Raw genomic sequence first — 23,241 nt, 5'->3', positions numbered from 1 at the left:
TGCAGCCCCAGATGTGTCAGCAGCCACTCACAGGAGGGGGATGAACAGGGTCTAGTCAACAGTCATTTCCACATTGCGTTACCTGGCAGGATGTTGGGGAAGCGGTTCTTGTCCTGATTTTCAGGCTTCCTGGCCACTTTGCATGGATAAATCTGATATATCTCTGTCAGTTTCTCCACAGCCTGAAAGGACAGAAATAAACCTTCATTTCAGAACAGCTTCAGCACCGGTGAATTAATATTTACTCTTCTGTAGGACCTCATTATAAAGACTGACACCTCTTATCATCGGCTGAGCCCTCCTTCAAGAACACCATTTTTATAAAGTGGTACCCTGCTTAGTTACCATGGTGATCAGCACCTTCTCTGTCTACCAACGTTACCATAACCAGGTGATCCAAGGATAAACAGACAGGGCCCGGTATGTTCTCTCTTGCTTCTGTAGCCTGGATGAGCTGGTATCAGAAAGTTGTTCACGTTACCGCAGTAGAGCAGAGCATTATTCCCAGGTGTCTAGAGATGGGTGTGGTCAGACATGGCACTAAAAGTTTTTGGTGTCTGGAATTTTGGCCGCAACAAAAACCCCATTTTAGACTCTGATATGTAAACACAGTGACTAATGGTATTATTAACCACTTTAGTACCGCTGGTCTCTGGCCCCTTGAGGACTCAAGACTTTTTTCCAACAAGATGAGCACTGATCACAGTGATTGACTTACCATGATCACAGGGTCAGGAGGCAATGAAATTGGCTCCTGACCAAAATACAAAACTCAAAAAGACATTTGTGATTAGATTGGAGAGCTTGCACTGCAGGGTGAGGTTCCAGGCCACATAATAAACACAGAACAGAGGGTAAATTGAATTTGATTTTGTGACTGCCAATCCCTCAAGATGAATATTTCATCATGAAGTTAACTCAATGCTAGGTAAAGTGTTGCTTCCAGATCAAAGCTTATTAGCAGCAGCAAATCCAAACTGTCGTGTTACCCCACACTGCAATATAATACTGGAGAAATAGGAAGGAATCCTGGATAGCCCTCAAAATATATTATCCTTAATTAGGTAAATATGGATTTGTAAGTAAAACAAAACTCTTTCGGCACTCAAGTAGCGATTTAAATCAGTAGATTATGACACACCATTCAAATGCTCATTCACACGCCACATATACTCCCTATATACAGTGGGATGCAAAAGTTTGGGCAACCTTGTTAATCATCATGATTTTCCCGTATAAATCGTTGGTTGTTACGATAAAAAATGCATATAGGAGACACACACAGTGATATTTGAGAAGTGAAATAAAGTTTATTGGATTTACAGAAAGTGCGCAATAATTGTTTAAATAAAATTAGGCAGGTGCATAAATGTGGGCACTGTTGTCATTTTATTGATTCCAAAACCTTTAGAACTAATTATTGGAACTCAAATAAGCTCGGTAAGCTCAGTGACCCCTGACCTACATACACAGGTGAATCCAATTATGAGAAAGAGTATTTAAGGAAGCCATTTGTAAGTTTCCCTCCTCTTTTAAGTTTTACTGAAGAGTAGCAACATGGGGGTCTCAAAACAACTCTAAAATGACCTGAAGACAAATATTGTTCACCATCATGGTTTAGGGGAAGGATACAGAAAGCTGTCTCAGAGATTTCAGCTGTCTGTTTCCACAGTTAGGAACATATTGAGGAAATGGAAGTCCACAGGCTCAGTTCAAGTTAAGTGGCAGACCAAGAAAAAATCTTGGATAAACAGAAGCGACAAATGGTGAGAACAGTCAGAGTCAACCCACAGACCAGCACCAAAGACCTACAACATCATCTTGCTGCAGATGGAGTCACTGTGCATCGTTCAACCATTCTGCGCACTTAACACAAGGAGATGCTGTATGCAGAGGAAGCCTTTTCTCCGCCCACAGCACAAACAGAGCCGCTTGAGGTATGCTAAAGCACATTTGGACAAGCCAGCTTCATTTTGGAATAAGGTGGTGTGGACTGATGAAACTAAAATTGAGTTATTTGGGCATAACAAGGGGCATTATGCATGGAGGAAAAAGAACACAGCATTCCAAGAAAAGCACCTGCTACCTACAGTAAAATATGGTGGTGGTTCCATCATGCTGTGGGGCTGTGTGGCCAATACAGGGTCTGGGAATCTTTTCAAAGTTGAGGGACGCATGGATTACACTCAGTATCAGCAGATTCCGGAGACCAATGTCCAGGAATCAGTGACAAAGCTGAAGCTGTGCCGGGTCTGGATCTTTCAACAAGACAATGACCCTAAACACTGCTCAAAATCCACTAAGGCATTCATGTAGAGGAACAAGTACAACGTTCTGGAATGGCCATCTCAGTCCCCAGACCTGAATAGAATTGAAAACCTGTGGTGTGGTTTAAAGAGAGATGTCCATGCTCGGAAGCCATCAAACCTGAATGAACTAGAGATGTTTTGTAAAGAGGATGAATGGTCCAAAATACCTTCAACCAGAATCCAGACTCTCATTGGAACCTACAGGAAGCATTTAGAGGCTGTAATTTCTGCTAAAGGAAGATCTACTTAATATTGATTTCATTTCTTTTTTGTGGTGCCCAAATGTATGCACCTGCCTAATTTTGTTCAAACAATTATTGCGCACTTTCTGTAAATCCAATAAACTTCATTTCACTTCTCAAATAGCACTGTGTGTGTCTCCTATATGAAATATTTAACTGACATTTTTTATCGTAACAACCAATGATTTATACAGGAAAATCATGACGATTAACAACGTTGCCCAAACTTTCACATCCCGCTAAATATATATATATATATATATATATATATATATATATATATATATATATAATATTTTATAGATTTTTTTTATATTTCACTTATCTTTTTTACTTATTAACATATTTATTTACTGAATTAACCTGCTCAAGATCTTATCTACGCCCCTGAAGACTTCACTTGCGGATCAGGTGCGCAGATATGTGTCTCTGTTTGCACTCGGCATGTGCAATCAAGAGCACGATTGCACGGGTTCTCATCACCATCCTGACGGTCCATGATTGGTAAATGGTAACTGCCTGAAGTGAATGATCACCGGCATCAGCAAGATGCTTATGGTCATTCACAAAAAAAGAAAAACAAAACAAAAACAAATGCACTACTTCCTGTGTACTGTATCAGTACACAGGCAAGCGTGGGGACATTTTGTGGGCAAAAAAAAAAGACATGGAAAATGCATTAAAATAAATAATAAGACAATAATCACCCATTAGTTATTAACCCCTTCTACCCCCTCCCCCATAGTTACCAAAATAAAGCACTTGAGGAAAAAGATTTTACAAAAGGCAACTTTTTTTAAGCTTTTTTTTAATACATAAACAGTTACCTTGGGGACTCAGCTCTTTTAATGTTTATGTTATGAGGGTATACTAGTGTTATTTTTGCAAATAAGGGCTTGTAACTATTGATGTAGTAAAGAGAAATGCAAAACAAAACAAAAAATACACCAATAATTCCAAATAAAATATTGTCACCATACACTGTACTAGCCACATAATCTAAACTTCTTAATAACAGGGACAAATGGGCAAATGTAATGTGTGGGTTATATCTACAGCTGTATTTTAAAACTATAATGGCTGAAAAGTGAGAAATAATGACTTTTTCCATTTTATTTTCTAATTTCTTATAAAGCACATAGGAAGAAAAATAATTCTTAGCAAAAGGTACCACTGAAAGAAAGCCTAGTTTGTCCCGCAAAAAAAAAAAAGAAAACAATATATAGCTCATTTTGGTGTGATAAGTAGCAATACAGTTATTGGCAAATGAATGAGAGGAGAGTGATATGTGAAAATTGCTGTTTTTTTTAGCACAAACCTGAAGTGAAAGAAACGTACGAGATAAGAAGTCTCTTATCTGACTAAGAAAAGAGTCTCATATTTGTATTTTCAGTTATAAAGCTTTTTTTTTGTAACATTGCATCATTCTGTCACAGTTTCAGTTGTAAAAACCACACTCTGTATTTTAAGCTATAAAACAAAAGCCGAAATAATGACCCTTTGAACTTTCCTGCAGTAAAACCTTATCTCAAGCTGTCTCTCACTGTTTCTTGGATGTATAAGTGCTTCAGAAAACAGGTCTGTATTAAATCCAGTGGGTCGGAGAGCTCAGAGAAGCTCAGAGAAGCTCTTTTGCATAGATAACAACTGAAGTTTTTTTTTTAACTCTTCATGTACTGGAAAACATGAGACTCTTCTTTGTTAGTAATATTCTATTTTCTAGCTATATTTCTTAGCTTTACTACACATACAATTTGCTTGAGGTTTGCATTAGGGGAAATAACCTGTGGTAGGGAAGTGGTTAATTAAGGTCAATAAATACTATTTTTAAGAACAATACAGATTTGACTTGAGGAACCATTCGCTCATCGGCTTGCGGTCACTGCAGGTTCCCAGATCATCTTCTGCCGGCCTTTTGGTGTGTACTCCAACTGACAGAACATATATTTCTATTATGACCAATGCACTTTAATATATGTTCCATACCCTTGATGTTCTTCGTCAGAGTATATATGGTAGGAAGCTTCTGTCATTACCTGGAATTCCATGTCATAGCCGGTGGTCTTCCTCCTGGGGTCTTGCACAGACATGGACATGGTGTGTTTCTGGATCTCAGATACCTGGATGGCGGTGGCCCCGCACAGGAGCGCCTCCAGCAGGACGTCATACAGGAAGATGTACTGCTCCTACCATGGGGAAAATCACAAGTGATAACTTCTCAGGTATACTGTGCTTAGAGGCATACATAAACATCACTGGACCGCATGTCAAGAGTAAGACAAGCCCCAACTCTGGTCACCTGAGAGCAATAGTACCTGCCCCATGGAAGAGAGAGTCACATACAGATCATGGAGGGTGCAGAGGTGCCACCCACAGGTGCAGTGCCTGCAGGAAACCCATAATAATTGTGTTGCACAGCACGTCTCCCAAGCATATCATTGGAATTCAGAAGGAAGCAGTTTCCACAAGTGGTAAAAGAATTACAATTGTGAAAGAGCAGGAGTGCAAACTACGATCACCTACCAAATGTACAAAGTAACAACCTTATAGACAGAGAACATTGTTTTTATACAACAGCCAAATACAACATCCTTGCACTTCTAATTCTGTAGTATTCTTGTCGAACTGTCTGAGAAAGCTTTATTGAAGAGTGACCCACCTGAGCATTCAGGTTCCTTACCCAAGAGTGGAAAGGTCCAAATGGGTGTAAAGCTCTACGTAGTGGGCATCTGGGAAGATTATTATTATTACTATTGATTTATATAGACCCGGCATCTTCTGTGGTGCTGAGGTATGTGAGTATATCCAGTATTCATCCATTTATCCTTCATAATACAGATCAGGGGCGTAGCAATAGCCATAGCAGCTGCTATGGGGCCCTGGAGCAGAGGGGGGCCAGATGGTTCTTGATGACGTATTCACTAATTACTTTCTTGTGTTCCTCCACCATCAGACTTAAAGGGAAGGTTTACACAGGAGCTAAAAAAAAAATGAAAATCCAAATCCACTTACCTGGGGCTTCCTCCAGCTCGTGGCAGGCAGGACGTGCCCTCTCCGCCTCTCCGGTGGCTCCCGTTCTTCTCCGGTGGCTCCCAGTCTTCTCCGGTGGTGCACCCGACCTGACCAGGCTTGGCTGCCAGGTCGGACTCTTCTGCGTTCCAACATGCGTGTCACTGGTGCACGCTGACGTCATCGGGCGTCCCCCAGGCTGTACTGCACAGGCGCAGTAGTTCTGCGCCTGCGCAGTACAGCCCGGAGGATGTCCGATGACATCAGCGTGCCCCCGTGAGGCGCATTTTGGAGCGCAGAAGAGCCCGACCTGGCAGCCAAGCCTGGTCAGGCCGGGTGCGCCACCGGAGAAGACCGGGAGCCACCGGAGAAGAACGGGAGCCACCGGAGCGGCGGCGAGGGCACGTCCTGCCTGCCACGGGCTGGAGGAAACCCCAGGTAAGTGGATTTGGATTTTTTTTTTTTTTTAGCTCCTGCGTGAACTTTCCCTTTAAGGTGGCCACACACCATACAATTTTTTTTAAATATCTGTTCAATTTAAGAATTGCAATCAATTTTTCTGACTGATTGTAACATTTCAAAAATATGACCAATGTACCACACACTTATGTTCAATTTTTTCCCCAATCATGATAAAAATGATTGGAAACAGAAAATTGCTAGGGTGTGTATATTAATAAATTGACAATCTAACACACACCATACAATCTTTAGAAAGATTGAAGAAAAATATCTGGCATTCCGGATCGATAAAAATCGAAGAAAACGGGAAATCCGATTCGATTTTTCAGTTGAATGAAAAAAAGTTTTCATCTTTTTCGGGAGATCCGATCGTTTTAATCGAATTGCCGTAAAATCGGATCATTTTGTTGTATCGTGTGTGTCCACCTTAGGTCTCAGTGCCCATGGACTATGTGTAGTGTAGATCAGGGCTTTTCAACCCTGTCCTCAAGGCCCAGCAACAGTGCATGTTTTGTGGAAATCCGCAGAAGTAGCTAATCAGCTCTGCTGAGACACTAATTACCCCACCTGTGTATGTTTGTGGTTTTCTGCAGGACATGCACTGTTGGTGGGCTTTGAGGACAGGGTTGAAAAGCCCTGGCGTAGATTGCACAAGAATGTAAATTGTCCAATCAACTCATATCCATAGGGTAGGGGCAGGCGGCATTGCTCAAGAGGGCCCTATGAAAGTAGTGCTATGGGGCCCCATAATCTCTAGGTACACCACTGATACAGATGCTGTGTTTGGTGACTCTGGGCAGCTGACCTCTTCTCTACCTTTTTTTGAAAGATCCTTGGAGCTAGAAGACTCTAAACATACAATTAGGACTGGAGTACACAAGCCACGCAATGCACAAAAGCAGCGTTCTGTGTTCCAACTACGCCCTGTAGCATGTTCTGTTGTGTGCAGAGGGAGGTTGCGGGAAAGGGGGGGAAGGCAGGACACCAGTGATGAGCGAAAATGCAAAAATTATTTTCGCTGAATTCTCGCCTAATTTTGTTTCGACAGGCGAATTTTCAATCGAATATTTTTGCGTTAATTTTCGCATAATGCCTGTTATTTTCGCGTTAAATTTGTAGTTCATCGCGTACGTATTTCCGCGTAGTCGTACCGTACGTATGGGGTAAATGCGACTATACGCATGTATTAGCGGATTATTGCGGACATTTTTCCGCATAAGGGCATAGGCGTCTGCATACAGCGAAGTTTCTTGCAGACTATTGCAGACATTTTTCCGCATAAGGGCATAGGTGTCCGCATACAGCGAAGTTTCTTGCGGATTATTGCAGACATTTTTCCGCATAAGGGCATAGGCGTCCGCATACAGTGACGGTTCTTGCGGATTATTGCGGACATTTTTCCGCATAAGGGCATAGTTGTCCGCATACAGTGACGGTTCTTGCGGATAATTGCAGACATTTTTCCGCATAAGGGCATAGGCGTCCGCATACAGTGACGGTTCTTGCGGATTATTGCGGACATTTTTCCGCATAAGGGCATAGTTGTCCGCATACAGTGACGGTTCTTGCGGATAATTGCAGACATTTTTCCGCATAAGGGCATAGGCGTCCGCATACAGTGACGGTTTTTGCGGATTATTGCGGACATTTTTCCGCATAAGGGCATAGTTGTCCGCATACAGTGACGGTTCTTGCGGATAATTGCAGAAATTTTTCCGCATAAGGGCATACGCGTCCGCATACAGTGACGGTTCTTGCGGATTATTGCAGACATTTTACCGCATAAGGGCATAGGCGTCCGCATACAGCGAAGTTTCTTGCGGATTATTTCAGACATTTTTCCGCATAAGGGCATAGGCGTCCGCATACAGCAAAGTTTGTTGCGGTTCTTGCGGATTATTGCGGACATTTTTCCGCATAAGGGCATAGGTGTCCGCATACAGCGAAGTTTCTTGCGGATTATTGCAGACATTATTGCAGACATTTTTCCGCATAAGGGCATAGGTGTCCGCATACAGCGAAGTTTCTTGCGGATTATTGCAGACATTATTGCAGACATTTTTCCGCATAAGGGCATAGGCATCCGCATACAACGAAGTTTCTTGCGGATTATTGCAGACATTTTTCCGCATAAGGGCATAGGCGTCCGCATACAGTGACGGTTCTTGCGGATTATTGTGGACATTTTTCTGCATAAGAGCATAGTTGTCCGCATACAGTGAAGTTTCTTCAATTTTCGATGCTGGTTGAAAAAGCAAATATTTCTGAAGATTTTTGGGAAAATTCGCTGAATTCGAAAATGGGATTTTCCATGCGAAAATGACTTGGGCGAAAATTTGCAAGCAACACTGCAGGAGACACAGCTCTGCAGGGAAGAACAACAGCAATCAGAAACATAAACCCAACACAGATGATGGATGAAGAGGCAGCAGCAGAGGATAGCAAAGTACAGTACAGATAGCAGACTATCACCTGAAACAATCATAGGGGGTTATTCACATAGATTTTCTCATGAATGATCTCTCTTATTATTCCCCATTACCGTAAGTAGGAATAATACATGAGATAAACAGATAAGGAGAGATAAGTCATGCATTACTTCAAATAAGAGGTGATAAACAGGAGCATCTATGGCCACGTTATCACAGTGAGATGAATATATTACATACAGGCAGACATTGCTCTATATCTGATGGACGATGTGTCGTAGAATGGAGAATCAGAACATGTTGATAAACTATTTATATTCCAGCGCTGCATAATATGTTGCCGCTTTATAAATACAATAAATAATAATACAGCAAAGTTCCTGCTGTCCGGCGCCGCCGGGGATTGCCAGATGTTGGATACATGTACTTGCCGGTTGCTTGAGCGACCAGCCTAAAATGCACAACTACCTCCCCCCCCCCCTTTCCTCCCAGAGAGATAAATACTTACTGAGTCCCCATCAACATCTTCAAACCTTCCAGTAGCGCCCGGCAGCTTTCCACCATCCTCCATGTGTGGCTCCCTGCCTGTCACATGACTCGTGCCGGGTCACATGACACGCCGGGAGCGGTGCACAGATGCTGGAATGCTGCTAGGAGCTACAGGAAGGTTCGGAGATGGCGCTGGAGGCTGTGTAAGTATTTTAATCCCTGCAAAACCCCCAAAACGCAGTCCCCGTGTTATCTCCTCAGGCATGCTGGTTGGTTGAGACTTCCGGTTGCCTGCGTTTTGCATAACGGGGACTTTGCCGTAGTGGTTGAGGGGTAGAGGTATGATGGGATGAACATATTGTATACGGGCATGGATCTGACAAACGTTGCTCTATTTCTGATGGACAATTTGTTGTAGACAGGGAATCAGAGGACGTTGATATTAAATAGATGATGGAATGAATACCATACATACAAGCATGGATTTGACAGATATTGCTGCATTAGTGATAGACAATGAACAATCCACTGTAGGACGTAGAATCAGAATCAGAAGACACTGATATTGAATAAATGAGGAGTATGCTGGCGAAGGGACTGGAGCATTATATAGATGATAAGACTTATGAGATGCAATAAAGAGAAGTGAAAGCAGGGCACTGAGACAGGAACCCACCTTCTCCTGCACCATGTTTACCCGTTTCTTCCTTAGCTGTAAGATGCACTGATACACATTCACCTTCTTCTCTGCCCGAGCCATCTTCAGGAGAATGTCTAATGCTAGGAAGGTTCCCGTCCTGCCAATTCCAGCACTGCAAACATGGAGAACAGGTATGAGTGTACCTCATAGTCAGGGAGGACTGTGGCTGGTTGGGTGAGTGTGCCTCATAGGCAGGGGTGACTGTGGCTGGTTGGGTGAGTGTGCCTCATAGTCAGGGGTGACTGTGGCTGGTTGGGTGAGTGTGCCTCATAGTCAGGGGTGACTGTGGCTGGTTGGGCTAGTGTGCCTCATAGTCAGGGGTGACTGTGGCTGGTTGGGTGAGTGTGCCTCATAGGCAGGGGTGACTGTGGCTGGTTGGGTGAGTGTGCTTCATAGACAAGGGTGACTATAACAGGTTGAGAAAGTGTGCCTCATAGGCAGCCAGGGCTGGGCCGAGGAAGAGGTAAGAGAGGCTCCAGCCTCAGGGCGCAGTGTAGGAGGGGCCCTGGGGGCTGGGCCAAGGCAGAGGCGAGAGAGGCTCCAGCCTCAGGGCGCGGTGTAGGAGGGGCGCACAGCTCACTCTGCTATCACTCCCATCACCCTCCTCCCTCCCAATAACATCAAACACCATAATACTGTACAGAGCGGGGCAGAGGCGAGAGAGGCTCCAGCCTCAGGGCGCAGTGTCGGAGGGGGCGCACAACTCACTCAGCTATCATTCCCCTATTGTGTTTGAAGCAGAGAGAAATAAGAAAAGGGGATACATGGCAGTGACTGCAGCCAGATAACTAGAGATTAAGATGTTGGGGGCCCTGGGGCGCTCTTAGTCTAATAGCAATCAGTGTGTGACGGCTGGGGTGGGAGGGATGGAGGGGCACACTTTGGTGTCTCAGCCTTGGGTGCTGGAGGACCTTGTCCTGGCTGTGTTGCAGGGGTGACTGTAGTGGGTCGGGTGAGTGTGTCTCATAGGCAGGGGTGACTGTACCTATTACTATTATTCACCTGTTGCTGATCTGGCCCTGTCCGTGACCGTGCTTCCGTCTACTGGCTTTGCTCCTGCATCCCCATGACCTGGCCCTGCCCCGACCTTGCTTCTGCTTGCTTTCTTTGCTCCACTCCACTGTTATCAAGATGGATTTGTTGCTAGCCTTGTCTTGTTCCCACACTTTCTGATTCCACTTCAAGCTCCACATTAACTTGACCTAACCTTGACCAGGAGCCTGTCTTCTGCTTCTGCTGATTACAGCCTACCCGTCCTTACTACCTTTCTGTCCTGATACCTGTAGAGACATGCCTATCCTCTCCTGGACTCAGCAACCATTAAACATTTACCAAAGTAAGTCAATAGTCTCCTGCCCCACCTTTTATGTTCTGGGACTGTGAGTCCATCTTCATTATCTTAGACTGTAACCAAGGTATGTGATAGTCACTGATAATAAATAGATAGATAGTCACTGATGAGCAGGGGTCTTTGTTATACCTCACCTGCAGTGACAGAACCAGTAGGAGAGCAGCCATAGGTCCATCGCTTACTATTTAATGGAGCAGTAAATAATAAAAGTAATAGACCATGAACTGTGTGTAAATGAGGGACATAAAAAAGCAGAAACATCCACACCCAGAATGTAGATGATAAAGGCTTCATTTAGACCATCTAACCCTCCAATCCTACTTTTATCACATACATGTATAACTCTAAGGCCCGGTTCACATTAGCGGTGGCTATCCGGAATAGCCGTGCCGGAGCCGCACCGCATGCTGGCCGGACGAAACGGACGCATGGCATAGCAATGTAAATCTATGCCAGGGTTCACATGTGTCCGTTTCGTCCGGACCGGAGCCGGACCGGATCCGGACTCCGGTGTCCGTTCCAACATGCGCTATTTTTTGGTCCGGCTCCTCCGGCAGCCGTATCCGGGGCGGAGCCGGACTGCACCATCCGGCCAATGGAAACCAATGAGAACCGGAGAGCGCACAACACACTGGCAAAAAATCCGGATGTTCTACCCCACTTCCTATGCGGATTTTTGCGGCGATATTGGCTGGGGACACATGGGCAAGCATTTTGGAGTGGAGCAGCACAGCTGGATCCGGATCCGGAGATGTTGGCAGCATGTCGGAGGTGGAGGTGAGTGCTAAACAGCAGAGGGCCTGATTCCACAGGTCCCCCTTCTGCTGACCTCCCAGACCCCAACATTTTTTTTTGTTTTTATACAGGTTGTTACTCTTTAAGAATCCGGATCCGGACCGCAACCGTGTTCATACCGCACGGAAACCGTATGCAACCGGACCGGATCCGGACAGGAACCGTACGGTTCAGGTCCGATCCGGCTCCGGTGCGGTCCGGACATCCGGTGCGGTTTTTGCAAAACCGCAAGTGTGAACCGGCCCTAATTCTCCATCACACATGACTTGTATGGACTCTGCTTTTCAACATAGCATCTGATGTGTGCCAATCATTCGACATTGTTTCAATTGTAATTGTAAGAATCTGTAATTGATCCTATTGCCTGTATTACCATGTTATCAGGGCCGGTTTAAGCAACAATGGGGCCCCAGGGCAAAATAAACCTGGGGGCCCCCCCAACATATACCCCGGAACAAAAATCGACATTAGGGGACCTTTTTTGCAGCTGGTATAGTCAGGGTGTGAAGTCCCAATCGGTCGGAGCTCCACATTCTGGCCATCCCAGCCTGCATGGGGGACAAGGGGTTAAAAAGTTTCAGGAGGGGGACCCCACATAATTTTTTTTTTTAAATTCCCACACTCTAAACATAAAACAAAAATTAGGAAAATAGGAAAAAATGCCAGGGATCTTCATACAGCCATATTGCGGCTGTATAGCGATCCCTGGCCTAAGTGCTGCGGCTGCGTATAGACCCCCTGGAAACCCCGTCAGGAAATTTATTGCGCTTTCGTTTGATGCATGTAAAATTACACTACCGTTAGGTTTACTACTAAAAGTGACATTTACTGCATTTAAAAGTTTACTTTTTTCCTTCGAAACTTTAAAATCGATTTTCTCAAAAACTATAAGGTCTTTTTGAAAAATTGTTTTTTCCTCTTATTCCTAATGATCTCCTTAACATATCCTGCAAATTTAGGGTTTCTAGCATTTAAGGTGGATTTGCTATTAACCATTAAAGTCGGCAGGTTTTTAAATGTGTATTTTTTTTTTCCTTTGAAACTTTAAAATTGATTTTCTCAAAAACTATAAGGCCGATTTGAAAAAAAATGTTTCCCTCTTGTAGCCACTGGGGGCCCCTACATGCTCTGGGGCCCTGGGGCAGCTGCCTCCTTTGCCTTAATGGTAGCGCCGGCCCTGCATGTTATTTATGTTTTACTATCATCTATATGCTATTTTTTGTTACTGAATTAAAAACCTTTGTATAATGTAACATAACAGAACATCTGAGACCTGTCTTATTCACTAGAGTTTAGGACTACTTTAACTCCTTTACTTTTACTTAATACAATTTTCAAAATATCATTTATAGGTAAAGTTGACCTTAAAGTGGATCCAAGATAAACTTTTACACATTTCATAATTGTGCCCCTTACATATATTTTATAGGGCATTCCTTGAGGCAAATACTTTTCTTTTTAGTTCTAATGGCCTAATTCCCTACAAACTAAACAAGCAGTGCCCACAGCTCCTCCAGTGCCATGGCATTCTGAGTCCCATGTGGCAAGTGCTCATGGAAGCTCAATTTGGGGAGGAGGCTTTTCCTGAGGCAGGAGGAGGAGGCACAGGCGTAACAATCGGGGATGTGACCCCTGCCCCCACAGGGGCCGTTTTGGGGGGCTGGAGGGGTCTTCCGTGCGCTCCAGGGTGCGTTCCTCACTCTGGTCTCTGACGCGACTTCCTGTATAAAACAGGAAGACGCGTCAGAGACTAGACGCTGGAGCGCACGGAAGATGGAAGGTATGTATCAGCTGTTGCCTGCCGCTGCCCGCCGCTGCCCGGACACTCGTTAAGCTGGAGGGGAGCGCAGAGGGGAAAGCCCCGAGATGAGGGAGGGGGGCCGTCCCCCCTCCCCGCCGACTGTGGGCATGGCTTTCCCCTCATGCTGCGACCCCTCCAGCCCCCCAAAACGACCCTGAGCGGGGGCGCTCCGAATTTCTGCAGGGGGCCCCGGTGGGGCCTAGTTACGCCCCTGGGAGGAGGTGTTACCAGCCAGGAGATGCTGAGATTTCAGAGGCAAGGGTGCGGAGAATGGAGTGGAGGGGTTGAGAGAGGAGTGGAGTTTTTACAGGCGGAAGATTGGAGATGCAGAGCAGCTTGCCTGTGTAATGATGACAAGCAGAATATGTCTGCTCTCATTGTATCACAGGAAGAAATAATCATAAACTGTTTGCAGTTAGATTTGCTGTGTAAACATCTAAATTTTAGATAGGATATATAGACAAGTTACTTGCTATAGTTAGTTTTTATCTCAGATCCCCTTTAAGGATCAAGATCTGTTAATTCGGCTGGTGTTCCCAAATGATGCTCATGTTTCTCGGAATATCTCACAACCATCAGTTCAAAGAAAGAACCCCACTACACCTACACACTGTTAAAAGTCTGATTTTTAATGCAGCATCTGTGGACAAACAGCATTACAGCTTACGCGAATCGGAGCAAAGGCATGACTAAGACATGACTAAGGAACTATGCCTTCACTCCCGTATGTGCGAGCTGTAATGCCGTTTGTTCTCAGAAGCTGCAATAAATATTGGAATTTTACTTAACAATCGGTGTTGGTGTAGCAGAGTTCTTCCTTTGAACCGTTACGCTCATGGCCCTCTGATTCCCTGCTCCTGATAGTATGTGTGTGAAGTGGTTGTAGCAACCCGTTCCTGTCTTGATGTCTCACAATCATACTGTACCTGCAGTGTACTACGATGGGTCCTGATTGAGGTGAGTTATATTGGTTCATGAGTTTCACCATCTGCACCAGGTCTGATGAGTTCTTGGGGACTCCATGGTCCGGCCAGCGCAGATAGTGAAGTTGCTCCACTGTCCTCTTTTCCATGGACTGTGCCTGGGTCAGTAAAATGTACATTAAAACCACAATCACCATATAATCTTTCACACACAGACTTCTGAGGATGGAAAACACGTGACCTCAGACTGAGGGGTTTGGAAATATATCTAGATAAATATTTCTTCTTTCTTAGTGAGAGAAGGAAACCTGCAGCTCCACATGGATCAGAATTGGAGGCAAACCCTAAAAATTCTTATTAGCTATACCTCACTTGGGTTCTTTGGAAGATGGAGCAGGTTCAGCCACATGTGCTCACATTTTTCTTCACAGAAAGAGAATGCTTTACACGATTTCCTTGACATTAGCTAATCTAGGGAACTTCTAAACAGAAAAAAAAGAAACCACAAAAAACAAAACTCTGCAGCCGATTCCTGCGCAACGTCCAATATCTATTTTAGATCAATAATTGAGCCAATCAAAAATGTTCAGTACGAATGTAGTGAATTATTCTGTGACCTAATTAGAGGCAGTTGAGAAAATACATTAGTGTTATATGACTGCACAAGGCAGAAGGTATTATTATCTTGCACATATGTTGACATGTGGTGGCCCAATCTGTAAATCCACCTGTGTGGAGTCCCCGTACTGCAACCTAACCTCGGCACTCCCTGTTTCTCTGGGAGGCCATGCTGCAAGCTCTATGGGTGGAGAGGCCACCCCCCAGGGAAGGCGGGAACTGCAGACTGTATGCTTTCAGGTGAAGATGAGCGAAGGAGGAAGACAGTGAGGAGCAGCCAGTCTCACCAGAGTAATGCTTCTGACGGGGATGCCGTGTGTTGCTGTCATGGTGTCTTAGCTGCTAGGACTTGTGCACATATTGTAATCTGCTGTGGACATAATACCAGATGGGACGAGAATTGTACTACTGTGTACACTGATCTGTACCGCATCCGGTGAGAGCAAGGTTAAAAACGTTTGTCTTTTTTACATTTTTTAGACTCTATTTGGGCACCTCTTACCTCCTTTTTCCTACCTGTGTTACCCTCCATTGGGGGACGAGACTTTTAGTTTCAATTTTCAGACAGAGCAACATCTCCTTGGGGAGACCCTCTGCTATCCTGAGTGTGGGATGAGTAACGTTTACCCACGAGCACAGAAGGTGGTTGCTTTGTTGGGTTTGTGAGGACCTTGTCTTGTTGTATGCATTCTCCCACGTGTCAAGACCTACAACGCGATATTGGGCTCCTGTCCTTCTTGTGCGTATTTTTCCATCAAGCTCACTTTATCCACCTCCTGCATTGTACCACATCCCATCATTTACTTTTCAAGAAATGGATCAGAATAAACAGGGGCGTAACTAGACATCACTGGGCCCCCCTGCAAAACTTTGGATGGCCCCCCCGCAAAACTTTGGATGGGGCCCCCCACCCCCCTCACTTTCTGCACAGGAAAACTGAGGACCAATGTGTTTTCCCCATGCAGATAAAAACACTTAGACTTAAAGGAAATGTCAGGCAATCTATGCTACCCCCAGATCTACTTACCCGGGGCTTCCTCCAGCCCCTTGCAGCTGACAAGTCCCTCATTGCAGCTCTGCTCCCAGTACATACATACACACACAGCCGTATTATGTTACTACATGAGAGCACATGCTATATGGAGGAACAACAATGACATGCTGAACATAAGATATAGTACTCACTGTAACTTTGGCAGAACATTCAGAATGTCACTGATTGATACTCTTATTATGGGATCTTGGACTCAGTATGAATGAGACAACAAGCTCTCAATGAATCAGCAACAGTAAGACATCAATCTCCACTCTGCTGTGTTGTAAAAGTAATTAGAGGCCATAAGGTCATTAGCCTGTGTGATAAGAATCTAGGATTCCTTTCAGAGTAAAAAAGGGAAAGTCTACAACTTTTTTTTTCAAAATGTGACTCCGTTCTTTGTTAGGTTGTACATGCAGTCATCCGATCTTTGCAGCAGTGAGAGACAGATGTTTTTTACGAACCCTAGGGAGCAGGGACAGTGTACAAATTCCAAAGTGTGTAGGAGTCCTTATCTGTGTGGTGGACACATGCAGTCAATATAACAATGCTGTGAGAGCAGAATACGTTTTTTTTTTCTCTCCTGCCCTTAGCTTTCAGTCTCTCAAACTTTTCCCCCCATGGGCCCCCTGTGGCTTCTGGGCCCCCCTGCGGAGGCATCCCCTGCAGGGTCTATTGTTACGCCCTTGAGAATGAACTAATAATACTGAAGAAAGCTGAAGAACCAAGAGGACCCATTAAGCATGGACAAGGCTTATTGTAAAGTGTCAGTTACTAGGTGGGAAATGTTTTTATTCCTTGCTTTGGTCATATCAGACCACCGAAAAGAATGCTACACAGTTAGTGAAATAGCAGCGATGTTATTGCAGTAGCACACCTACAGTAAAAAGTTTAGGGCCTGTTTACACTGGGGCTGAATGCAGAACAAGTGCCGGCATCCGTCTCTGAGATGAATGGCCAGTGCTAGTGTAAACCCACCCTTAGGTAATAGATCCAAGACAACCTTCATTATATTACAATCATTTTAGCCAACTTTACCAGATAACATTGATCAATTTTGAATAACTTCTGACCCAGTTTGCTGATTTGCTTAAAGAGACTCTGAAGTTTCCCTAAAATCAGGTTTTTAGTTTAAAAACCTAATTAACATTATAGTCCGACCTAAAACGCAGCAGAACCGCGGCTGAAAACCCCCTCCATCACCTCAAACTCACGGGGGTACTTTCTTGGTCGTAGATTTTGCTGCCGCCTCTATGCGCATCAATGAGCGCGTATCTACGCCTCTCCCCGCCCCTCTCAGTGAAGGAAGACTGAGAGGGGCGGGGTAGAGGCGTCGAACGGTGCTGCCTCTATGCGGAAGTTGCCTCCGTGTACCCCCATGAGTTTGGGGTGATCGAGGGGGTTTTCAGCCGCGGTTCTGCAGCGTTTTAGGTCGGACTATAATGTTAATGAGGTTTTTAAACTAAAAACCTCATTATAGGGAGACTTCAGAGTCTCTCTAATGTTCTCAGCTTTTCTCCAGCTCCAGAGACTAGGGTCAATAACTGTCTCTAGAAACATCTTCTTGCTTCATAAATATGTTGGAAGGTTTTCAGTGAGAACCAGCATATAATAACTAGCATAACCTCAGAATGCCTCAATGTTCCCATTCTTTATAGTGACATTGTAAGAGTTGGCAGAGGCACCGCCGCCACGCTGGGCAACATGGCGGCGGTCTCCACATCACAGCCGGCGGTTTCCGCCACGCAGCCTTTTCCCAGCGCGGCGCTGGTGTCACGGAGCAGTGGGGACACCGCCGCCGCGGCCGGTAGCTCTTATGTGATTGATCTCCCAGCCAGCATGAGAAGTGGGAGATCATTCCATGTCTCTTTATTAAAGCCAGCAGCGTATGTGGATTCCTCTCCCCTCCCCAGTGGTAGTGGAGGGCCAGCCAGAGTACGAGGTTGAAAACATTTTGGATTCTCGTCTGGTACAGAATTCTGTGCAGTATCTGGTCCATTGGAAGGGGTATGGTGTGGAAGATAGATCTTGGGTACCAGAGGATCGCATGCATGCTGAGAAATTAAGGAAGAAGTTTCATCAGTTACATCCTGAGAAACCGTGTAGGAAGTGTCCGGAGTCCACTCCTCAAGGGGGGGGGGTGTACTGTAAGAGTTGGCAGAGGCACCGCCGCCGCGCTGGGCAACATGGCGGCGGTCTCCGCATCACAGCCGGCGGTTTCCGCTGCGCAGCCTTTTCCCAGCGCAGCGCTGGTGTCACGGAGCAGTGGGGACACCGCCGCCGCGGCCGTTAGCATGGCGGCGGGTCCCGCAACTCAGCCGGCGGATTTTGGTGCGCGTTCACGTGCGGACCTGGGGCCTGGCCTCTCTGGTATACAGAGGTTGAGGGTCACGCGCGAGGCGACAGGACCTTTATGGTTGTAGAAGGGCAGTCAGCTGACCGGCCGGTCAGCTGACTCAAGCCGCCCTTCTGATTGGTTGAATGAATGGGGTGGAGCTGGGAGTCTTCCAAGGGTATTTAGACCCTGCCTGTCAGTTGATCTTTGTCTGCTGTCGTGAATACTTTGGTGTTAACGCTCAGACCTTAGTCCAGTTCCTAGGTGTTGATACTAAGGACGTCACACCTCAGTTTAGGATTGTATCTGTATATTACCTGTGTTTTGACTCTGGCTATCCCTGACTACTCTTTATTCTAATTGATCTTGTACCTCTCCCTATCTGATTCAAGTTGCCGACCCTGCCTGTTTACCGACTCGGAATCAGTCTTCTGTTTCTGTACTGCTGCCGCCTCTCTGTTGCCGAACCTCTGCTTGTCTGACCTTTCTCCCTCCAGTGGAATGTCTCCCACTGGTGGGCTATCTCTGAGGCTTGCCTCTCTGAGACGCCTGCCCTAGCAGATTGTTACTGCCTGTGGCTGAGATTTCTCTTCTAGCCTTTAGAGGATCTCACACACGGGGTTACCTTTCAGAGGTAGCCACACCTCTGAGGAATCGCTGTGTGGTGGATATTTCCACGATCTCGTGAATTGACATTGTCGTTATTGTTATCACTGTTCTAGGTGTCCAGAGGTTAGTCATACTCGTATTATTGGTGATTCTGCAGGTCATCAATAATCGGGTATACATCTGGATTGTTGGGGATACTGCAGATCACCAATAATCAGATTCTCTCTGTGCGCTTACGCCTATCGTTACAGACATAGTTGTACATCTGGTTATAAGCAGAATCAGAATCAGAATCATATTTATTCGCCAGGTATGTCAAGACAAACCCGGAATTGCTTGTGGTTCACATGGCATAGGCAGAGAGTACATAGACGTTAAACATACATCCAATACTACAATAAATATACAATACAAGGATGCATAGATGTTAGTACAATAGATATGCAGGACAGAGATGTGCAGCGGTACGTGTTGTTCTATCATTCAGAAACTATTTGAGGCAGGCATGTGGGGCATCTATATATATAATAGACTAAGTGCCTCAACCTTCAAACAAGAAGAAGTACTTTGCATGAGAAAATTTATGCGTGATCAAACACCAAGTTTAAGGCCTCTTTTCCACGGACTGTTGAGCTGTGTGCTCAGCAAGCAGTTACCAGGCAGCAGTGAGCAGATACCAGGCAGCAACAAGCAGTTACCAGGCAGCAACAAGCAGTTACCAGGCAGCAACAAGCAGTTACCAGGCAGCAGCAAGCAGTTACCAGGCAGCAGTGAGCAGTTACCAGGCAGCAACAAGCAGTTACCAGGCAGCAGCAAGCAGTTGCCAGGCAGCAGTGAGCAGTTACCAGGCAGCAGCAAGCAGTTACCAGGCAGCAGTGAGCAGATATCAGGCAGCAACAAGCAGTTACCAGGCAGCAGCAAGCAGTTACCAGGCAGCAGTGAGCAGATACCAGGCAGCAGCAAGCAGTTACCAGGCAGCAGCAAACAGTTACCAGGCAGCAGCAAGCAGTTACCAGGCAGCAGCAAGCAGTTACCAGGCAGCAGCAAGCAGTTACCAGGCAGCAGCAAGCAGTTACCAGGCAGCAGCAAGCAGTTACCAGGCAGCAGTGAGCAGTTACCAGGCAGCAGTGAGCAGTTGTGAGAGTTTGAGAGCCATTTCACTGCCTATTCACAGTCCATGGAAAAGCCTACCTTACCCTAGCAAGTCTGACATTGCAAATCTGGCCTAATTGGCTATTCATGAGGCAATGCTCATGCAAATGCATGCACAAACCAATACCACAAAGCAGTCACCCTGCTACATGCTACATTAGCACTATCCGGCTTAGTGCACACCAGAGCGGTTCGGCAGCGTTTTGCGATCCACTTGCGGCTGCGGATACGCTTGGGTAATGTATTTTAATGGGCTGGTGCACACCAGAGCGGGAGGCGTTTTGCTGAAACGCATACTCCCGAGGTGAGGCATTTTTTGGGATTTCGGATGCGTTTCTGCCTCAATGTTAAGTATAGGAAAAACGCAAACCGCTCTGAAAAACGGCAGTTCAGAGCGGTTTTGCAGGCGTTTTTGTTACAGAAGCTGTTCAGTAACAGCTTTACTGTAACAATATATGAAATCTACTACACCAAAAACGCTTTACAAAACCGCAAAATGCTAGGTGAAATGCTACAGAAAAATAAGAAAAAGCGTTTCAAAATCTGCTAGCATTTTGCGGATCTGCTAGCAGTTTTTGGTGTGCTCCAGGCCTCCAGGAGCGCCACGGGGAGGATTCCCAATGCCCCCTTTTTATACAACTGGGGGGACCGCAGGGTCCCAGGCTCTCTCACTGCCTGGAAACCACAGCGGCACCCCGGAGGGGGAGGCTGGGTGGCGTGGACGACCCCCCCCCCCAAGTTTGGCCAGCGCCGGGGAGAGCCGTCTGCACCCACCTCCCAATAATAAAAACAGGCACTTACCTTAACGTCCATTGCGTTCTGCTACATGCGCATTAATTTGGGGGCACCACATGAGAAAGGAGAGAAGCATGGGTCACCCCGAGCTTTAGAGCTCAGGGCTGGCTCACATACAGCACTCCAGAGGGGGTGGGGGGAGGACAGGCGCACTCACTCCAGGGTTCACACCACCGGAGCAAGCCATCCACCACCTGCCTCCAAAGGATACAAACTGCACAAAATGCTTTCCATGAGAAAATTAATGCGCATGTAGCAGAACCCAATGGACGTTAAGGTAAGTGGCTGTTTTTAATATTAGGAGGTGGGTGCGGACGGCTATCCCCAGCGCTGGCCACGCTTGGGGGGGGGGGGGGCAGCTGCGCCACCCAGCCTCCCACTCCGGGGTGCCGCTGTGGTTCCCAGGCAGCGAGAGAGCACTTTGCAGTATTGGTTTTTTGACCCTGCATAGTTTGGCATGCGAAAGCAAATGCATATTTGCATGAGCATTGCCTCATGAATAGCCAATTAGGCCAGATTTGCAAAGCCAGACTTGCTAGGGTTAAACTTGGTGTTTGAGCATGCATACATTTTCTCATGGAAAGCCTACTTCTTCTTGCTTCAAGGTTGAGGCACGTACTCTATTAGATAGATAGATGCGGCGTATGCTACGACGCGGGTTGGCTAGTACACTATAACCCCGTTGAGCTTCTTTAAGCTATTTTGTGCTGGGGCTTGCGGCCGAGGCGGCCCAGGGGGAGTTATGAGGGCCAGAGTGGCCCGCTGGTGGATGTGTAGGCTACAGAGGGGGAGGAACTGGCATTTAACAGATGAACTGCTTGGGGAAAAAGCAGACCAGGCTTGTAGGCCAGATAGTCATGCAGATATGTTTACCTTCTTCAGGCTTAAGCTGCGGATGGTGATGGCCCCAGTCTGGTTAATCTTCTGGGTGGAAACGGTGATGTCACCATAAGTCTGACTCTGATCCGGCCAGTAGCGCTCACATTTCACCTGAGGAGAGGAAATGTGAGAAACGGACAAGAGTTGTCACCATTTATTATCAGGAGTTGCCAAACTTTCTACAAAGATCCTGAACGGACATGTGGCATGGGCCCCTATTCAATGGACTTTTCTCCTCAGAATACTCCCAGGAGATATTTGTTACATCTTATCTAAAGAATAATTTTCAGCATGTAACAAATGAAAAGTTACTACAAAGTGCCATGTCACCTTTCACCTTATGCCATTTCACTTTTACTATGCAAAAAATTTACAATGCAACGGTGAAATGTTTTTAGATTAAATTTTCGTCTTTCAAGGTAGTTCAGGTCTACTTCTACTGCCTGTCATCTCATCTCTATTGTCCACATATTCTCAATTAGTCTCTATTAGGGATGATCACAGATATGCAAATTATTCTGAGTTTATGCAAATTTATGCAAATATTTATGCACATGTATGCAGCTTTAAAATGGACCAATGAATTTAAACCTGGGTTTAACCACTTAACGACCGCCCCCAGCCGATGGGCGGCGGCAAAGACCGGTCCCAAACGACCGCAATACGCCCATCGGCGGGGGCGGCATCAGCGGCGGCTGTGCGGCGATCGCGTCATCAATGACGCGATCGCCGCCGGCAATAGGCTCCGCCCACCCTACTCGGAAACCCGCCGGCCAATCAGCAGCGCCGGCGGGTTTCAAACCTCCGCGATCCGGCCAATCAGAGTGTATAATACACTTTGTTATGGTAACAAAGTGTATTATACTGGCTGCCTCCTCCGCTGATGGTCACTCGTCGTGCGACCATCAGAGAGGACGGCAGCCATTAGCTAAGTGCTAAAAAATCACACTTTGCCCCACACAGACCCCCCGATCGCCCACCCCAGCCCTCAGAACCCCCCCTGACCACCCCAGCACACCAGTATCTGCACCCCACCACCCACCTAAAAACCCATCAATCACTCCCTGTCACTATCTAGGGACGCTATCCTCTAGGTTAGGTCCCTAACTGCCCCCTAGGGTCCCCTGATCACCCCCCCTACCCTCAGATCCCCCCCAGACCCCCCTCCCAGACCACCCCCCTGTATGCTGTATACAGCTATATAGCTGCCTTACCCACTGATCACCTGTCTATCACCCATCTATCACCTGTCTATCACCCCTTGTCACCACCACCCATCAGCGCAGACCCTAAACTGTCCCTTGGGG

General features: G+C 46.1%; 1 protein-coding gene across 1 annotated transcript in view; it reads right to left on the bottom strand.

Annotated features, from left to right (window-relative positions):
* The window catches only part of LOC137561273 (receptor-type tyrosine-protein phosphatase alpha-like), an 86,155-nt gene that overhangs the window by 43,633 nt on the left and 19,281 nt on the right, over window positions 1-23,241 (bottom strand). The window contains exons 3-7 of the mRNA XM_068272538.1: window positions 21,929-22,045; window positions 14,514-14,668; window positions 9,617-9,752; window positions 4,588-4,737; window positions 83-182 (exon numbers count right to left, since the gene is read on the bottom strand). Of these exons, the coding sequence (XP_068128639.1) occupies window positions 83-182; window positions 4,588-4,737; window positions 9,617-9,752; window positions 14,514-14,668; window positions 21,929-22,045 (658 nt within the window). The remainder of the gene's footprint in view (window positions 1-82; window positions 183-4,587; window positions 4,738-9,616; window positions 9,753-14,513; window positions 14,669-21,928; window positions 22,046-23,241) is intronic.

Source organism: Hyperolius riggenbachi, chromosome 1 (assembly GCF_040937935.1).
Source record: "Hyperolius riggenbachi isolate aHypRig1 chromosome 1, aHypRig1.pri, whole genome shotgun sequence".
Lineage (NCBI taxonomy): Eukaryota > Metazoa > Chordata > Amphibia > Anura > Hyperoliidae > Hyperolius > Hyperolius riggenbachi.
Note: the sequence above shows the minus strand (reverse complement) of the source record. Positions and strands in the feature narration are given on the sequence as shown.